This window comes from Osmerus mordax, chromosome 9 (assembly GCF_038355195.1).
Source record: "Osmerus mordax isolate fOsmMor3 chromosome 9, fOsmMor3.pri, whole genome shotgun sequence".
Classification (NCBI taxonomy): Eukaryota; Metazoa; Chordata; class Actinopteri; order Osmeriformes; family Osmeridae; genus Osmerus; species Osmerus mordax.
This window is the reverse complement of record NC_090058.1, coordinates 7,205,921-7,221,272: the sequence shown is the minus strand read 5'-3', so window position 1 is coordinate 7,221,272 and position 15,352 is coordinate 7,205,921. Positions and strand designations below refer to the sequence as shown.

The window sequence follows — 15,352 nt, the reverse complement described above, 5'->3', positions numbered from 1 at the left end:
TTCTTTATATTTCTGAGGCATTGACTGTTTTCAGTCAATTGAATGATTTGTTTCATTCTAAACCAAAGCTGCTTATAGTTTGCCTGAATGTAATAATAATGTATTATGATGTAGTATTATAGCTCACTGTTTGTTGTAAGTTTACAGCTTTTCACCTGCATCTCGACATGCTATCGGGTGTGCGGCACTTTTTGCCTTCGGCACTGTCCGATTCGTTGTGCCGCGACTGTCTCAGCCGCACGCGTTGCTTGCCGTCCCGAAGCTTTAGTTGGACGCCGAGACAAATGAGCAGATGGAACAGTCAGGACTACAGCGAGCCTCTGGAGGACAACCCGAGGGTCCTCATTACAGGTGATTTAATTTATCTCTCTTTGCTGAACAACCTTATTGTTCCATTGCAAATAGTATTCTGTGTCCAGTGGTGCTATCAACAGTAGACTGCAGGCGTTACGTTAATATGTCAGGTTTTCGAGTTGTTTTCAATGTCCAGTGAAAGCTATTTACACTCATTACAATAGGCTGTGAGCAGACTGTGCTGGTGACATAAAAGATCCAGAAAGAGACAGAGTGGAGAATAATAGCTGGTGGCCGTTCGTTGGTTTTTGTCTTTAGATAAAGCTCTGGTAAAAACAGAAAGGTCGAACAAAGTGTGACAATTAGTCTATAGATAATCTGGTTATTCTCTGCAATTTTGAGACAAGTTGCAGACTAGTTTATTACCTGACTAGTTATCATTTTCTAACTGTATTTGTATAATATTTTTCCCATTAAAAGGTGGTCTTGGACAATTAGGTGTGGGGCTTGCCCAAATGTTGAGGTGAGAGATGTTTTCCTCATGGATGTACATTTGAGGCAAATTTGAACAAAGGCTAGATTATGTTCATTTGTGCATGTCTTTGACTCATAGGAAACAATATGGAAGAGATAACGTTATCCTCTCAGATATCAAGAAGCCTCCATCAGAGGTGTTCAGTAGTGGTAAGCCAGAGGAAGTCATCCAAGTCTCCATTTCCTCAATCAAAATCACCTACTTGTTGTGCTTCATGTTATCTTCATTGCGTGCTACATCCCATCTATCTCATCCCACCCACACAGGTCCATTTGTGTATGCCGATGTGCTGGACTACAAGAGCCTACGGGAGCTGATTGTCAACAATCGCATCACCTGGATGGTGCATTACAGCGCCCTTCTGAGTGCCGTCGGCGAGGCCAACGTCGCCTTGGCACGCAAGATCAACATCACAGGTCAGCTTGAAAATCACAAACACACGCCATGTTCAATATGCTGAGCTGGGCTGACTCCTTCACTGAGTTGTTTGTTTACAGCTTCTTTCTCCCTCTCGTTGTATTCCCAGGCCTTCACAATGTGCTGGATCTGGCTCTGGAGAACTGCTTACGTCTCTTTGTGCCCAGCACCATCGGAGCGTTTGGTCCTTCCTCCCCCCGTGACCCTGCACCTGACCTGTGTGTCCAGAGGCCTCGCACCATCTATGGGGTGTCCAAAGTGCATGGAGAACTAATGGGGGAGGTGTGGTCTAATGCATGCCTAACACTAATGCATGCATGCATACACATTAAGCACACATAGGCAAAGACACATCATAAATGTTGCGTCGAGTTGTAAATGCCTTAGTTGCTGGGAATCTTGGTGCATGAAGTCACTATTTGAGATGTTTCATTTTTGAGTAGATAATGTGTTTCAGGTTGGAGTGGACCACATGAGTGACCACATACAGTACATAAACTAGTTGATTATTGCTGTACCTCCCGTGTCTACCTCCCGTGTTTACTCCTTGTCCATCAGTACCTCCACCATAAATATGGACTGGACTTCCGTTGCCTACGCTACCCTGGTGTGATCTCAGCTACCACACAGCCTGGTGGAGGAACAACAGGTAACCTCTATCCAATCAGCAGTAAACATCACTATGAACCATATAGTAAATATCAATAACATCTAAACATGAGTGATTCCCTCTCCCCAGACTATGCTGTTCAGATCTTCCATGACGCCGTCAGCACTGGACATCACGAGTGCTACTTGCGTCCCGACACGCGCCTTCCCATGATGCACATTGCCGACTGCCACCGCGCCACTGTAGAGTTCATGCAGGCCCCGAAGTGTCAGCTATCGCTGCGCACCTACAACATTGATGCCATGAGCTTCACCCCAGAGGAGGTGGCCCAGGAGATCCGCAAGCACCTGCCACACCTAAAGGTCACCTACAACCCTGACTCTGTCCGCCAGACCATCGGTATGTTAATAGACAGAGTGGGGCTTATTCAGGCCAAAAAAGTGTAAAAAGTGTCCCAGACTACAGTATATGAACCTTTGATCATTGGTGACCTTTAGAATTATAATAATACATGAGAGGAATACATTCTGCTACTGTATTTTTCAATGATCTAAATCTTGACTACCTGCAGCTGACAGCTGGCCAGTGAGATTTGATGATTCCAATGCTCGGAGAGACTGGGGTTGGAAACCAGACTACGTTCTTGAAGAGCTGGTGATAGATATGATCAAATCCATCCGCAACAAGAGGGCCGATGAAGGACTACCAGTCAGCTAGCACAGCCTTTTCCACTGAGACTGTACTACCAGTACACTTCCCCTTCAAGTCCTCATCAGTGTGGGTTTGCACTATACAGAAAAACCTCTTCGACCTCAGACTTGTCTCCCAACTAGGACTCATCTGCAAGTAAACCAAAAAGCTGTTTACAAACCTTGAATCTTAAGCCAGAGGCACACAACCTGTATCACAACACCGGACACTGACAAGCTGATATCCAACCTGCCAGATGTATACATGAACTTGGAATACTTGGAACACACCACAGCCTCGAAATATACAGGCAGCAAACAGCTTCTTACTTGCATGCCTTAATCGTATTTAGGGAATCACACTGTCAACCATTCTCTTTTCTTGTGAATATCTTCATTTTTTGTTGTTTTAATTGTGATAAAAAAGGGTATGAGATTCATAGAAGCTTAGAAAAACTTTTAGCATAGGGGTATTTTAGAAGTATCTGGGGTTGGGTGCACGGTGATGGTATAATGAAACATCACAGAGTGATGTTACTCTATAAAAATACACTGTAGTTGTGATAAATAGGGACACGCTAGTGAGAAACAATTTACAATATAGCAGAAAAATTTACAGAAAACTCACAAGGTAAACAAAATGCCTGCATTCACATGTAACTTCAACAGTAGATCTACACATTCAAACATTTCTTTAACCAACATTGTGTGATTTGGAGTACAAATACAAGAAAAGCCTTATTTTCAAATGTTAAAACTGTTAATTTCTGACATCTGTGAGTAATTCATAGAAATTGCAGTGTACTTTAAATCAGAAAATAAATAAATCGTATCCTAAATTCAAGTATTACATTTTTTTCAATGGAGGGTGATAATTATATATGATAATACACTTGTCAGTTTAGCTGTGATGGTTTGTCATGGAAGGTAGGTTAAATAAGAACGTGTTCGTCTACAAGAGAAACAATGTAGATATGAAGCCTATTGCCACACAGGTCTACGCTGATACATTATTAAAATGATCATATTGAGAGGTAACAATTTGTAGTTTATCCAGGCCAACTATAACCTTTTTGTTTCGTGACAGGATGTGTACTTGCCTGTTTACTTTTAATATGTTGACTTTTATTTTGAACATTTCAGAAAGGACACTACCGGAAGTGGGGCATATTAATGGAACTATTTGCCGCTAGTAGTCACATAACTGGTCTTGGAAAGAATCTAATGTAATAAAGAACTCAGAATCAGTTAATACGAACCATGTCCACACTGAAAAACATACTTTGGCCTCAAGTCATATTATTTGGCGACTCAATCACTCAGGTAAATACTCGCAACCGTCATGAATTCAATTCTATTGAGGACATTACAAGTAGTACTGTACTAGTAGTGACTTTGTGTCTGGTCAGTTGCTCAGTTATGCTAACGTACCCTTTTCAGTACTCCTTCTCATCAAGCGGTTGGGGATCAGATATAGCCAATAAACTAGCCAGGTGAGTTTAACTATCCAACTGAGTGTTTACTTTTACTCAGTCAGTGTATCCGTGTATCTGCTTATTAGCTTAAATTTGACTGCTAGGCTACATACATTACATTAATTTTAGAATCTTGGGGACCTCTTGTTCTGCCAGAAAATGCGACGTGGTGAACAGAGGGTTGTCTGGCTACAACTCAAGGTGGGGCAAAATAATCCTTCCTCGCATCATCTCTGGCGACAGAGGTCCACACAACAAAATAGCAGCAGTAACAATCTTCTTTGGAGCTAACGACTGTGCCCTGGCAGGCAAGTGCAACCACAGATGGCTCTAACGTCACAGCATCTGGTAAAAAGCTTTATGCTGCTGTAGAAATATTGAACAGGATAAGGAGATGTTATTTCTTATTTTTCCAGATAAGAACCCAAAGCAGCATGTCCCATTACAGGAGTACTCGGACAACCTTAAGGAGATAGCTAGGCACCTAGTGTCAGTGGGCGTAACTGCTGACAAGGTCATCTTCATCACTCCACCTCCTCTAAACGAGGCAGCCTGGCAGAAAGAGTGTGAACTAGCAGGTTCTCCCCTGAATCGTCTAAACTCAGTGGCAGGTCAGTATGCCCAGGCGTGTGTGCAGGCAGCTGGCCAGTGTGGGGCCGACATACTGGACCTCTGGACTCTCATGCAGAAAGATGGACAGGTGAGGACCTCTCATGTACCATATCCTGCATCCCTGCTGTACATAATAAAACCCTCCTTGTCTGCATGTTACAAGGTGTCATGGATACCACACATACATTACACATACCCTGTGGTACAAGTCCCCTAATATCCAGGATGTTATTGTAATTTACACTAATTTAGAGTCTATTATAGAATGATGCTGATGCCATCTTTGGTCCTCGGCTTTTCCACAGGACTTCACAGAGTTCCTCTCAGACGGGCTCCACCTTTCGCTGAAGGGGAACCAGTTTGTGGCGGAGCAGCTCTGGAAGGTCCTGGAGAGACGGGTGGTGGATCTTCCCTTCATTCTGCCCTACTGGGGAGACGTCGACCCCGAACACCCTGAGGCCAGCTTGCTCTGTGACCGCTGACCTCAGCATTCAAGACTTCCTAGCGTTAACACACAGCATCATCTATTGCCACATCAGAGAGTAGTTTCTCTGGAATGTTAAGATTCAGTATAATGATGTGATTAATTTCTTTTTATATAAATGTATAGAAAAATACAATAAAATATTTTATTTTTGGAATGCGAGTTGCATTTGGTCATACAGAAACACAAGACGAAATGACACATTAACATCAAGGCATTTATTGATCCAGATTATTAAGTACTTACTGTACATAAAAACAAGGCAAGAAGCCAGATAACTGGCCACTGTGAAGAATATTTCACTCAAATTAAATGTACATCTAATATAGAACATTTAGCAAAATAAAATGAAAGACACCAAGGAGTAGCTCAAGCCAATGGCAAACTGTATGTTGGCACAAATGTTTTCAAAACAAAAGTCATCCTCAAGCCTACGTACATTGGAAATTACATTTAGAACTAAGGACAGAATTTTTGGGAAATCACTCCAGCTAGTTGGGTGCAGTATTGCCATTTGAATATTCAGCTGTGTGGATTGTGAGTGTTTTTCTACTGCTTACAGTACAGTTACAGACATAGAGACGCATGGTAGCAACATTTACAGGCTCAACTTCAGAAAGGCACTACTTAGTTATGAGGATTTTCATATGGGTAAACCCTATGCTGGAAAGTGCATGATAAACATGACTTGACAAGAATATATAAAATAGTGATAGTTGTGTAGATTTCTCAGCTTACTAGATCTTGAGTCGTCCAAAACTTTGGGATGCAGATGACAGTTCACAGGGCCACATCAAACAGGAGTGACCAGCATAAGGACCCACAACAAAGACATGATTTCAAAACAAAAACAGGACCATACAACTTCCAGTGAAAATACCAATACAAGTGCAGCAATTTCAGTTGTTTGCTACATTCAGTCCAAAGATTTCTTTAGTGTGTCACAGATCCGAGAAATGCAACTATTCATCTAAACATCACACAATTGTTTGTATCCACACTAGATCATTGTCACATATTTCAGATTTTCCTAATGACCTACAAGAACAACTAAATTGATCTTAATGCCATCTGTGGTATCCTGTTTGACCCCTGGGTTTATGTGTATCCACTACTCCTGTATCACCCTCTGAGTGCCTGTGGGTGTGCATTATGATAATGTTTGAGTATGACATCTACTATCCATCTATTTGGATGGATAATATGGAAATATACGAGCACTGGTATGCATGTTCCCCAAAGTTCATCCTGTGTGTGTGTGTCCCTCAGCATTCTGTCTCCTTACTGTCCACGCAGGCCTGTCTCTTGAGCCGCCGCTGGTCCCTGGCTGGTGTGTTCTCTGTCAGGTCCTCGTAGGAAGCCTTGGTGCCGCAGGAGGATCCGGCTGCAGCTGCTGGCGCTGCGGACAGGAAGTCTTCCTCCAGCACCTCCTCTCCCAGGTGAGAGTCGATGCTGAGGTCCTCCTGGATGGTGGCCAGGGCCTCCACCTTCAGGGCCCCTGCGCTGGCTGGGGCAGGGCCGCAGCTGGGGCCTGGGACCGGGGTACTGCTGCTGGCCTGAGGAAGGGCCCCGCTCAGGGGCTGCTGATGCAGCAGGGAGGAGGGCGTGATCCGGGCGGCGGAGAAGGAGGGAGGCTGAAGAGGCTTGACGATGCGCACGGGCGCCGACTCTGGGTTGTTCAAGAGCTCGGCATTCTGATGGTGGGAGGAGAGGAGGAGGGGAACAGGAGAGAAAGAGGGGTGTCAGGGCAAAGTAAACTGGTTTACTATCTGAGACTGGGGCTGGCTCATTTCCAACTCAAGTTTTGTTCAAACTTGTACTGTTTTATTTAAGGGATTACTATAATTAACAGAAGACATTAAAGTAAATTGGATAGCTGTAAAGGGAATGGACCAGTGTCCCCAGTCTGTTTCAAGCGACACTACCAGTCATGAACAGATATCACACTGACCTTCCAACTGAGAAGCCCAAGCATGATCAAACTCAGCTCACGCACTGACAAAGCAACAACATCAACGCCATTCAACACTGCCCCCATAACAGCAGGCGATGCAAAATCAATCTGCGTTCGTCCTTACAAAGACAGCGTGCATTGCTCAGCCCTCACACAGACACGGCATCATCATGTGACACACACTGACCGTGCACACGGACTCCCAAGCCACGCTCCAAAGCCACGCCTTTCCCACTCACCTGAGGGCGGAGCTCTACTACATACTTCCACCATCTGCTGCAATTCCGGGAAGGGGGAGGGGCCAAGGCAAACAGTGACTGACTTGTCATTTGATCTGAATACCCAAGGTTAATTCAGAGTAGACAGAAGAAAAATATCCGTCCGACACACTGCCCTTCATCACCATGGTAACACACCAGACTCTTTTCTGTGCCAGGCACTTTAATTAACCGACGTTTTGCAAGCTGTCATACAGCAGACTAATCAAGCTGTGATGACACTGTGACATTCTGCAACAGCTTCTTCAAGCTTACATATTTTTGGAGGTTTAAACCAATGTCTGTGACATTCCAGTTTGGCACAAAGACTGGATTTGGTGCCATGTCTGCCTTCTCTCTCTCTCATCATCCCATAAATTGAACTTGTAAGCTGAGCCCAGAGCAGTATGATACTTCATGAGCTAACCTAGCATAGCCTGACCACAAACTAGAAAGTAGGACAAATTCAAGAGGTGGGCAGCTTTCATGCTCTCTCTGAAGGTTAGTAGACATGTTAATTATTGTGGCTGCAAACTAGGTCATGCTACTGACAATGCAGATGCCATATGTCTGCCAGAGAATGGGACAGATCAAATATATCAGACACTTACACTTGGGAAAAAAAAGGTCTTGGTGTTCTCCTCATACTCCTTGTCAAGGTTCTTGTCCTACAGAGAAGGTCAATTCAACAGAGAGAGGACGTGTCAGGGAGGCAGAGAGGAAGGATGCATCATGGGGTTTGTAGGACAGGGAGGAGCAGTGTACAGAAGGTTGGTTCTCTCACCACACAGTGAACTAGGATACTGAGAGGGATCCAGAAGACCAGGGAGAAGACCACCACAGAGCCCACAATGTTATCAGCCAGGAACTTCCCTGAGGGGCAGAGGGACAAAAAGAACATTCAGTAAATTGTAAATCTTTTTCAATAAAGGCTTTAACCAAGGCCCACGTACCAAATGTATTGATGTCCAGCTTGTCGATGAAATCCCACAACCTCTCGATCACATCCTGGACTTGCTTCATGCATTTACCCTTAAGATGAAAACAACAGAGGACTCAAACAGGAGACAGCAATATTTCCAGTCCTTCTCTTCCAATCCCATCCCTGTCCTGGAAGCCTTTGGGGGTTAAAGGTCAGGGCTACAGGAAATGCTGACTCACCGCCCCGTCACAGAAGCCCTCAGTGCAGGGCTTCCCCTTCCGCAAGAACAGGAACTCACTGGTGGTCTGGACAAATGGAACACAGGCTCCGATTTTGTCCCGGCAGCACACTTTACAAGACTCCCTTGTCTCTACAGAGAGAAGGGGCACAACAGAGGTCTAGGCCTTACAAATGCAGCTATTTGCTGGTACATACAATTTTGATAAGCACACCAGAGGTACCATATGTAGGAGTGTATGTGTGTGTTCAGCTCACCATTGCAGGCACAGGACTGCAGGCTCTGCATGGCCTCGCAGAAGGGGATACACTCCCCCTCCCGACATCTACCACTGTCCACACAGACGGTGTCGTCAGAGAGGTCGTCGGGGGGCGGGCACTCGCTGCTGTTACCTGGGGGTGTATTAGAGGTCGTATAGCGTCAAAGGTTATGACAGCCCACAGACGGTGCTTCGAGACGTGACTGTAGGTCTTGGAATACTCCACTAGGGGCAATGTCTCACCTGTGCAGAGCGACAGACCTTTACAGGTGGCAGTGATGGGCTCCTGGCAGACCTTACCGGCCTGCTCAAACTGGCAGCTCTTACAGCACGGGCTGTTCCTGTCACTGAGGGGACAGCAGGAGAACTACCTCAGTGTGCATGCGGATGACTTCAGAAATCAGTAGCAATTGTTTGGAGACATTGTTGACTATTGATAATGTCGTTGACATTCTGTACATGTGCAAATACCTTTTATCATGTGAAAGACAAGAGGTGTGTGCCAATATAAGTGGTTGTCGTCATTCTCCCTTCTCAAAGCTCCTCTCCTATGTGTGTATACTGAGCAGGGTGTGTTCAGGGGTGTGTCTAGCAGGCCTCGTACCTGCACTGAGCGTCCCGTCTGAACTTGCACTCAGCAGAGCAGCACAGGTCGTCGTTGAGGTGGAGCAGGCCGGGGTCACAGTCCTCCCCCTCCTCCACCCGGGAGTTCCCACACACCTTACTGTTCCTTTCCCTGAAGCACACTGGAGCCTTGAAGCGGAGAGACTTCCCTATGGAGGTCTTGCTGCAGTTTGAGAACCGCTGGGGCCGAGAAAGAGTGTATGAGAGAGAGAGAGACAGTGAGAGAAAGGGGTAGACAAAGAGAGAGGGAGATAGAGTAAGACAGTGAGACAGAGAGATAGTAAGAGTGTTGGTGGTTGGTTTGTGGATTGTACATTCTTGGCTGACAGTCACAGTTTCACTTCCTGTATCTTGAGCAGCATGATGTTGGGGCAGTACCTTGTTGTTGTAGTGGTCCCCGCTAACAGCGATAGGGTACATGACAAATTTGCCCCCGTCGTCGTCGCTTGGGGCACAGTGGGGAATGTTGTCAGGGTCATGCTCTGCCCCAAAGTTGTGTCCCAGCTCATGGGTGGTCACCAAGTCTGCCTCCTAGAAACAGAACAGACAGGAAACAGAGAGAAAGACAGGGAGGAAGGGAAACATAACCATGTGGTGTCAAGCGTTGATCATGTGGACTGAGAAATTGCTTGGACGACAAACAAACTAGGTCAACAATTACACAAAATAGGATGAAAAGTTCTGCTTTTCAGAGAAACTGACATGCTAGGTATAGCTCAGTGGTAGAGCATTTGACTGATGATCAAGAGGTTGCAAGAACGTTGCTTTGGATAAAAGCGTCTGCTAAATGAACACAATATGGGGCGTTTCTGAGACTGGATGTGGTCATCAAGTAGAACTCACTTTGGTCAGAATGGTCTTTCCATAGTTCTTAGTGCTGGTCAAACCAGTGTTGAGGTAACTGGGCTTCTTGCTGGAGGCAGATGGATAGTAGGCTAAAAAAACAGAAATTAAAAATGTGTTTTAAAAATTATCTCCATACTGTTCAGAATTTAAACATTAATGTTCATCAGAAAGACCACGTCTCTGTGGGTGGGCAATAAATTGGACCTGAAAAACACTTCAGAATGATAACTATGAGAGGGTCCTAACGTTTTGGGCAGAGCCCCCCCAGGGCCATGGCTTTAGAGGGGGCCACATAGGCCAGGCCCAGGGTCCCCTCGTCAAAGTCCTGGTAGGTGAACAGATGAGCCAGGCACACCTTTGACGCATTGTCTGCCATGTCTAAGCTGAATTGCTGGAGGACAAAGAAACTATATTACAAAGGGGGTATTCAAAGTTGAAAAGAAAAACGTTAATATTTAATGAGCATTCTATACAAAGTCGGTTGTGGTTGTGGCGTCTCTCACCTCCAGGAGTTTCTTGACGTCCCACACCTCCTTGCCCTTCGTAGGGCTGTCTTTCATGTTGTAGTGGACCCAGTTTGTGTCCTCCATGACTGCTGGTGGTTTTGTCGGCTCCTTGTTGATGACGATCTGGAAATACATTACTGAGGTCAGCAGAAGTTTATGAGCTGTAGCAGCACATGTGAGAGTTAAGAGTTTTACTACACTAACAGTGTCTCCATTTACTCCCTAACCCAGTGGAACATCTTCTGCACTGACATGCGTAATATGGTAAACGCTAAAGTGATATTTCAATACTGAACACACGTACTTTGGACACACTGCACTGGAAACCAATGTTAATCACTCGGCAATGTATGAATGAGTATGCATTTAAGTGCACATCCATACCCAGCACGCACGCACGCACGCACACACACACGCACACACACCTGTTGGATCTGCACGCCATAGTCTTTAAACTCGTTATCCCAAGTAGTGTTCCTGTAGATGTCATCCACACGATCAATCAGCTCAATCTGGTGGAAAAACAGCACAACATATGACGTTTTGGGAGAAGGAACATTCCTTCAACTGAAATGTGTGTGTGGTGTGTGTGTGTAGTTTACCAGGTAGTTGAGGGTGGTGCTCTCCTCTCCACGGCCCATGTGCTTGAAGAAGCGGTAGTCTGCTACCAGAAGGAGAGGACAGGTGTTCTTCTTGTGGTTGTGGACCTGCCTCTTCTCTCTCAGATGGGGTTCTAGAACACACAGAGACAGAGGGAGAGACTGACAGTCAAGGCAGATGGGGTTCTAGAACACACAGAGACAGTAAGAGACAAAGAGAGACTGACAGCAAAGAACGTATATTGACTGCTTGAGTGCTTCTATACTCTTTGCTGACAGTCAAGGCAGATGGGGTTCTAGAACATACAGAGACAGAGTGAGAGACAAAGAGAGACTGACAGTCAAAGCAGATTCCCACTGCAAGATAAATGTGAATCAGGTTGTATTAACCTGCCTAATGGCAGTGAGTTGAAGAAACACTTGCACATCTTCATCAGGATCCACCACTGAACCGCGCTTGAATAACAACGGACCAACTCTCCTGACTATTCCTTCTTTATAAATGAAACAGATGGATCATAGCAGTCTAATCCTGCATGACGAGGTCCTTTCCTAGTTAGCTGTATGTGTCGTACTGAGCCTTCAGGCAGAGACCTGACAGTAAACCCCACCACTCCGCAATCACCTCACCACTCCCTGTCTATCTCCCTTTTTGTAATATATCCTTCCTCCTTTTAGACCTCAGTCACATTTCAATACCTCATATTGACCTAATTCTTTATTTGCCTGGACAAAAAGAACATTTGTCCTCCATTCTGTCACTTACACCTGTCCTTTGGCTTCAGGTCAGTCTAGGAGAGAAATCTAGGAAAGCAGGCTTCTCTAGAGTATGGAGTCACAGCCCCGAACTACTACAGAGCCAGGAAACGTGGGTGACTAGCGCGTGAGACCTGCGAATCATAGTCATCTGACTACGCATATACGCAATACTAAGTGCTCCCATGAATTTGAATGCCTCCACTGTGAGATGATTCAACTCCACGTATTGTCCTAGCAGGCAGTAAGAGCAGCACAAAGAAATATGGTCTGTTCATAATTGACTCCTAGTCTAACCAGTGTACCGTAGTTGTTTTACATGACATTACTTTACATTTTTTACTAGAAGGCCTCAAAATACTCATTATTTAACACAACATCTTAAGCTGCATCTACAAAAGATCCACAGAAACTGGGGCACACAAACACCACATGTTCATATAACTGCATTAACAACTGCAGTTACAACAGGAAGTCAAGGGTTTGTTAAATGTTGTTACTCAACTGCCAGAACAGCAGCACATATCTTTCCCTCATTAAAGCCCACACACATTCACAAACACACACAGACACTCACACACGCTTACCATCCTCCTCGGCATCTGCAGCCATCCGGGCCCCCTCTGGAAGGAGGTCCTGGGCTGCACCATGGACGTAACCACACACCTTCGGAGAGGCAAGGCGGCTCAGGTTCTTAATGTCCTCTGAACGGTACACCAGCAACCTGCCGTCAGGACTTGCCTTGGTGAACCTCCACAGGGGCTGGGGATGGGAGGGCAGGCAGAGGGATGAAGTAAGAACAGACCGAAATTATGGGAAGGAAAAATGGATAAGAGTAATAAGTGGGGGCAGAAAAGGTTTGTTTGTTTACACAGATCCTTTACTACCAGACAAACACTATTTGTGTTTGGAATAGTATTTGGAGGAGCCTTACCTCTAAGTTGTACTCTGCCTCATCAGTCAGAATGTGGGCTGAGAACTCATCCCCATCTATGTGGGCTTGCACACGCGAGTGCTCCTCTCCTATAGACAACAAGGTATTATTGCACAACTAAAAATGTACGTTTCATAGAATTCAACAGCAAATCTCGATTTATATATATGTGACTCGCTCACCAACAACATGTCCAGAGAAATAGTTTTGCAGCTGGACATTATAAGGTTTTTCCTTTCCTTGCTTGTCTACAAAAACTGCTTTGAAGTCCTCTGTGAACAGGTCTGTGTTGGTGGTCAAGTAAAGCTGGAAATGTCTGTAGGGAGACAAGCGACTGTCATGTGGAGGAATACACAGAATGACTTGCCTAAAGGCTACGGGCTACACCCCTCATCAAGAGGAAGCACCAACCACTTTTCATCTGGTCTCACCTGACCACCTTGTATGCACATTGTCTGCCACTGCTGTTATAGACAATCATTCCAGAGAATCCCTGTGAGAGAGTCTCCCTGGACCCAGAGCCAACTTTGAATGGTCCTGCTCTGTAGTGTGGTTAGCCTACCTCTGGAGTGCCTTGAAGCTGACCAGGCGTTCCACCTGGGACCTGGTGTGGACATCCCTCTTCCTAACAGAGTGCTGCTGGAGGCCAGACACAGGAAGCACCTCGAAGTCAGAGAGCATGAAACTGAGAGCCTCTGGAGAAGAGAGGGAGCAAATGCTGTTCATGTATTGTGTTCATTTAGCAGACACGTGTCAGCTTATTACTAATATAAAGCACAGGGGGATTGGATCCTGCAACCTCTTAAATATGTGGTCTACCACTGAGATATACCCATCCCCAGTCATATGACAACAAGCAAGTTTTTTCCAGCTAATTCATAGACTGGAATGACACGGTGGGGTGTTGGTCTCTGCCTTAGATCAATTGTCATTCTAAACTAAATACTATTGTCGTTTTTAGTGGCCACATAGGCTTGGCATCCGAAAATAATTATGCTTCCAATAATGCTATTTATCTTTTTAACGGAACATTCTATCTTACACAGGCAATTATCAAGCAATTGTAGCTAGCGACCCTCAGGAAAACACTTCTCACAGACCATCCTTACATAGGCTAGCTTTTGGCAGTTTGGGTATTTCAAGGGCTACGCCTGAGAAGGAAGAAACGTGGCTAACTAGCTTTAACTAGCATTCAGGCATACCTTTTAACCCTTGCAGCTGCTATGAGCCCCTCCACTTACTTGACAAACTGACAACCGTTCAATCTAGGATCAATATTACAAGAGCTAGAGGAGCCACAGTAGTTGGCTAATAATAGCAATAAGTCAAGCCAAAGTGTGGTACTGTAACGGTAACTCGCAACTAGCGAGAGCTAACTAGTACAAGTTAGATACCAGCTCTCTAGTTTACTAGAGTCCTTGGTTGTACGACCAGGACACACTTTTTATGTGATGTTTAAGTATTTAATATATTATTATTGTTATTGTATTTTATGTTAGATTCGAATTACTATTCAGTAATAGATATGTTTGCTGTTCACTTGTAGCTAGATGTGCAACGCTCACACTAAATAATTGCTGCTAAGGGCGCATTATGACAGACTCAAGATTGCTAGCCTAGTCTAGACTAGGCTAGCAATCTTGAGTCTCTAGTGTGTTTAGTCGTGCCGTGTTGTGTAGGGTTAGCTCGTCTAACTTAGCAGCTAGCTGCAACTTACCGTTCTCAGGAGTTTTCGGTTTGTCTGAGGTTTTATGTACTGCACAATTGACCCAAAATGGAGCCAGCGAGGCAATACATAATATAACGATATACTTCATCTTGACTATTAAACAGAGAGCCAACGTAGCGGATGACTAACTACACTGCACTGGTGTAGTTGTATCAGACATTGTTGTCTACTGTAGATAGCTAGCTCACCCTCTATCATTCAGACTTCCTGGCTAACAGCGTTACTTAGCTTGTCTAGACTAGGTAGTGGCATAACATCAGTGTAGCTATAGCTCAGATGTGTACCATAAGTAGCTACTGTACAGCAGTAAGAAACTAGCCTATTTGCAGAGCCGCATGCAAAGGGAACCAGTTACATTACATTTACATTACATTTACAGTTACTTTACCAATTCGAAAATAGCGACATCTTCTGTGTGGGATAGTACGATTAAGAAGAAGAAGAAAAAAAGCGTCTGCTAAATGAATAAATGTAAATGTAAGAAGTATTTTAGTTGACTCAATGGGTACAAGTTATTTATATCGTGTAAAATACAAAATGACTACACTACACTCATGATTTATTGAAAAAATCCCACAGTAAAAAATACTTATATACGCAGTAGAAGGTTGT

At 44.7% G+C, this 15,352-nt stretch overlaps 3 protein-coding genes across 5 annotated transcripts; 2 read left to right on the top strand and 1 right to left on the bottom strand.

The window, feature by feature from the left end:
• The first annotated feature begins 167 nt into the window (after positions 1 to 167).
• Positions 168 to 3,239, top strand: tdh2 (L-threonine dehydrogenase 2). 2 transcript variants are annotated; one of them, XM_067243686.1, is made up of 8 exons: positions 168 to 351; positions 775 to 817; positions 908 to 978; positions 1,096 to 1,245; positions 1,356 to 1,528; positions 1,805 to 1,895; positions 1,986 to 2,255; positions 2,428 to 3,239. In XM_067243686.1, the coding sequence occupies exons 1-8, from the start codon at positions 168 to 170 to the stop codon at positions 2,571 to 2,573; spliced, it is 1,128 nt and encodes a 375-aa protein (XP_067099787.1). In that variant the 3' UTR covers positions 2,574 to 3,239. The 2 variants fall into 2 exon arrangements, with proteins under 2 accessions (XP_067099787.1, XP_067099786.1); XM_067243685.1 differs by having other exon boundaries at positions 908 to 1,245.
• Positions 3,240 to 3,713: 474 nt separating this feature from the next.
• iah1 (isoamyl acetate hydrolyzing esterase 1 (putative)) lies at positions 3,714 to 5,230 on the top strand. The gene is made up of 5 exons (XM_067243476.1): positions 3,714 to 3,868; positions 3,986 to 4,038; positions 4,177 to 4,328; positions 4,437 to 4,720; positions 4,938 to 5,230. Exons 1-5 carry the CDS (start codon positions 3,806 to 3,808, stop codon positions 5,112 to 5,114), a joined length of 729 nt encoding a protein of 242 aa, XP_067099577.1. The 5' UTR covers positions 3,714 to 3,805; the 3' UTR covers positions 5,115 to 5,230.
• Positions 5,231 to 5,321: 91 nt separating this feature from the next.
• Positions 5,322 to 14,934, bottom strand: adam17a (ADAM metallopeptidase domain 17a). Of its 2 annotated transcripts, XM_067243474.1 has the most exons (20): positions 14,729 to 14,934; positions 13,574 to 13,706; positions 13,194 to 13,327; positions 13,012 to 13,100; positions 12,665 to 12,839; positions 11,325 to 11,455; positions 11,148 to 11,234; positions 10,720 to 10,845; positions 10,463 to 10,607; positions 10,214 to 10,305; positions 9,749 to 9,901; positions 9,351 to 9,550; positions 8,990 to 9,093; positions 8,745 to 8,879; positions 8,489 to 8,619; positions 8,281 to 8,359; positions 8,112 to 8,200; positions 7,939 to 7,995; positions 7,310 to 7,343; positions 5,322 to 6,810 (listed from the first exon to the last, which is right to left on the bottom strand). In XM_067243474.1, the coding sequence occupies exons 1-20, from the start codon at positions 14,826 to 14,828 to the stop codon at positions 6,398 to 6,400; spliced, it is 2,607 nt and encodes an 868-aa protein (XP_067099575.1). In that variant the 5' UTR covers positions 14,829 to 14,934; the 3' UTR covers positions 5,322 to 6,397. The 2 variants fall into 2 exon arrangements, with proteins under 2 accessions (XP_067099575.1, XP_067099576.1); XM_067243475.1 differs by lacking the exon at positions 7,310 to 7,343.
• Positions 14,935 to 15,352: the final 418 nt, after the last annotated feature.

Coding starts and splice junctions, on each gene's coding strand:
- tdh2 (XM_067243685.1), top strand. CDS start 168: ATGCTATCGGGTGTGCGGCACTTTTTGCCTTCGGCACTGTCCGATTCG. Junction 352..774: donor CCCGAGGGTCCTCATTACAG/GTGATTTAATTT, acceptor TCCCATTAAAAG/GTGGTCTTGGACAATTAGGT. Junction 1,246..1,355: donor ACGCAAGATCAACATCACAG/GTCAGCTTGAAA, acceptor TTGTATTCCCAG/GCCTTCACAATGTGCTGGAT.
- iah1 (XM_067243476.1), top strand. CDS start 3,806: ATGTCCACACTGAAAAACATACTTTGGCCTCAAGTCATATTATTTGGC. Junction 3,869..3,985: donor TTGGCGACTCAATCACTCAG/GTAAATACTCGC, acceptor TACCCTTTTCAG/TACTCCTTCTCATCAAGCGG. Junction 4,721..4,937: donor TCATGCAGAAAGATGGACAG/GTGAGGACCTCT, acceptor GCTTTTCCACAG/GACTTCACAGAGTTCCTCTC.
- adam17a (XM_067243474.1), bottom strand. CDS start 14,828: ATGAAGTATATCGTTATATTATGTATTGCCTCGCTGGCTCCATTTTGG. Junction 10,846..11,147: donor ATGGCGTGCAGATCCAACAG/GTGTGTGTGCGT, acceptor ATGTATTTCCAG/ATCGTCATCAACAAGGAGCC. Junction 8,620..8,744: donor GCAGTCCTGTGCCTGCAATG/GTGAGCTGAACA, acceptor TTCTCTCTGTAG/AGACAAGGGAGTCTTGTAAA.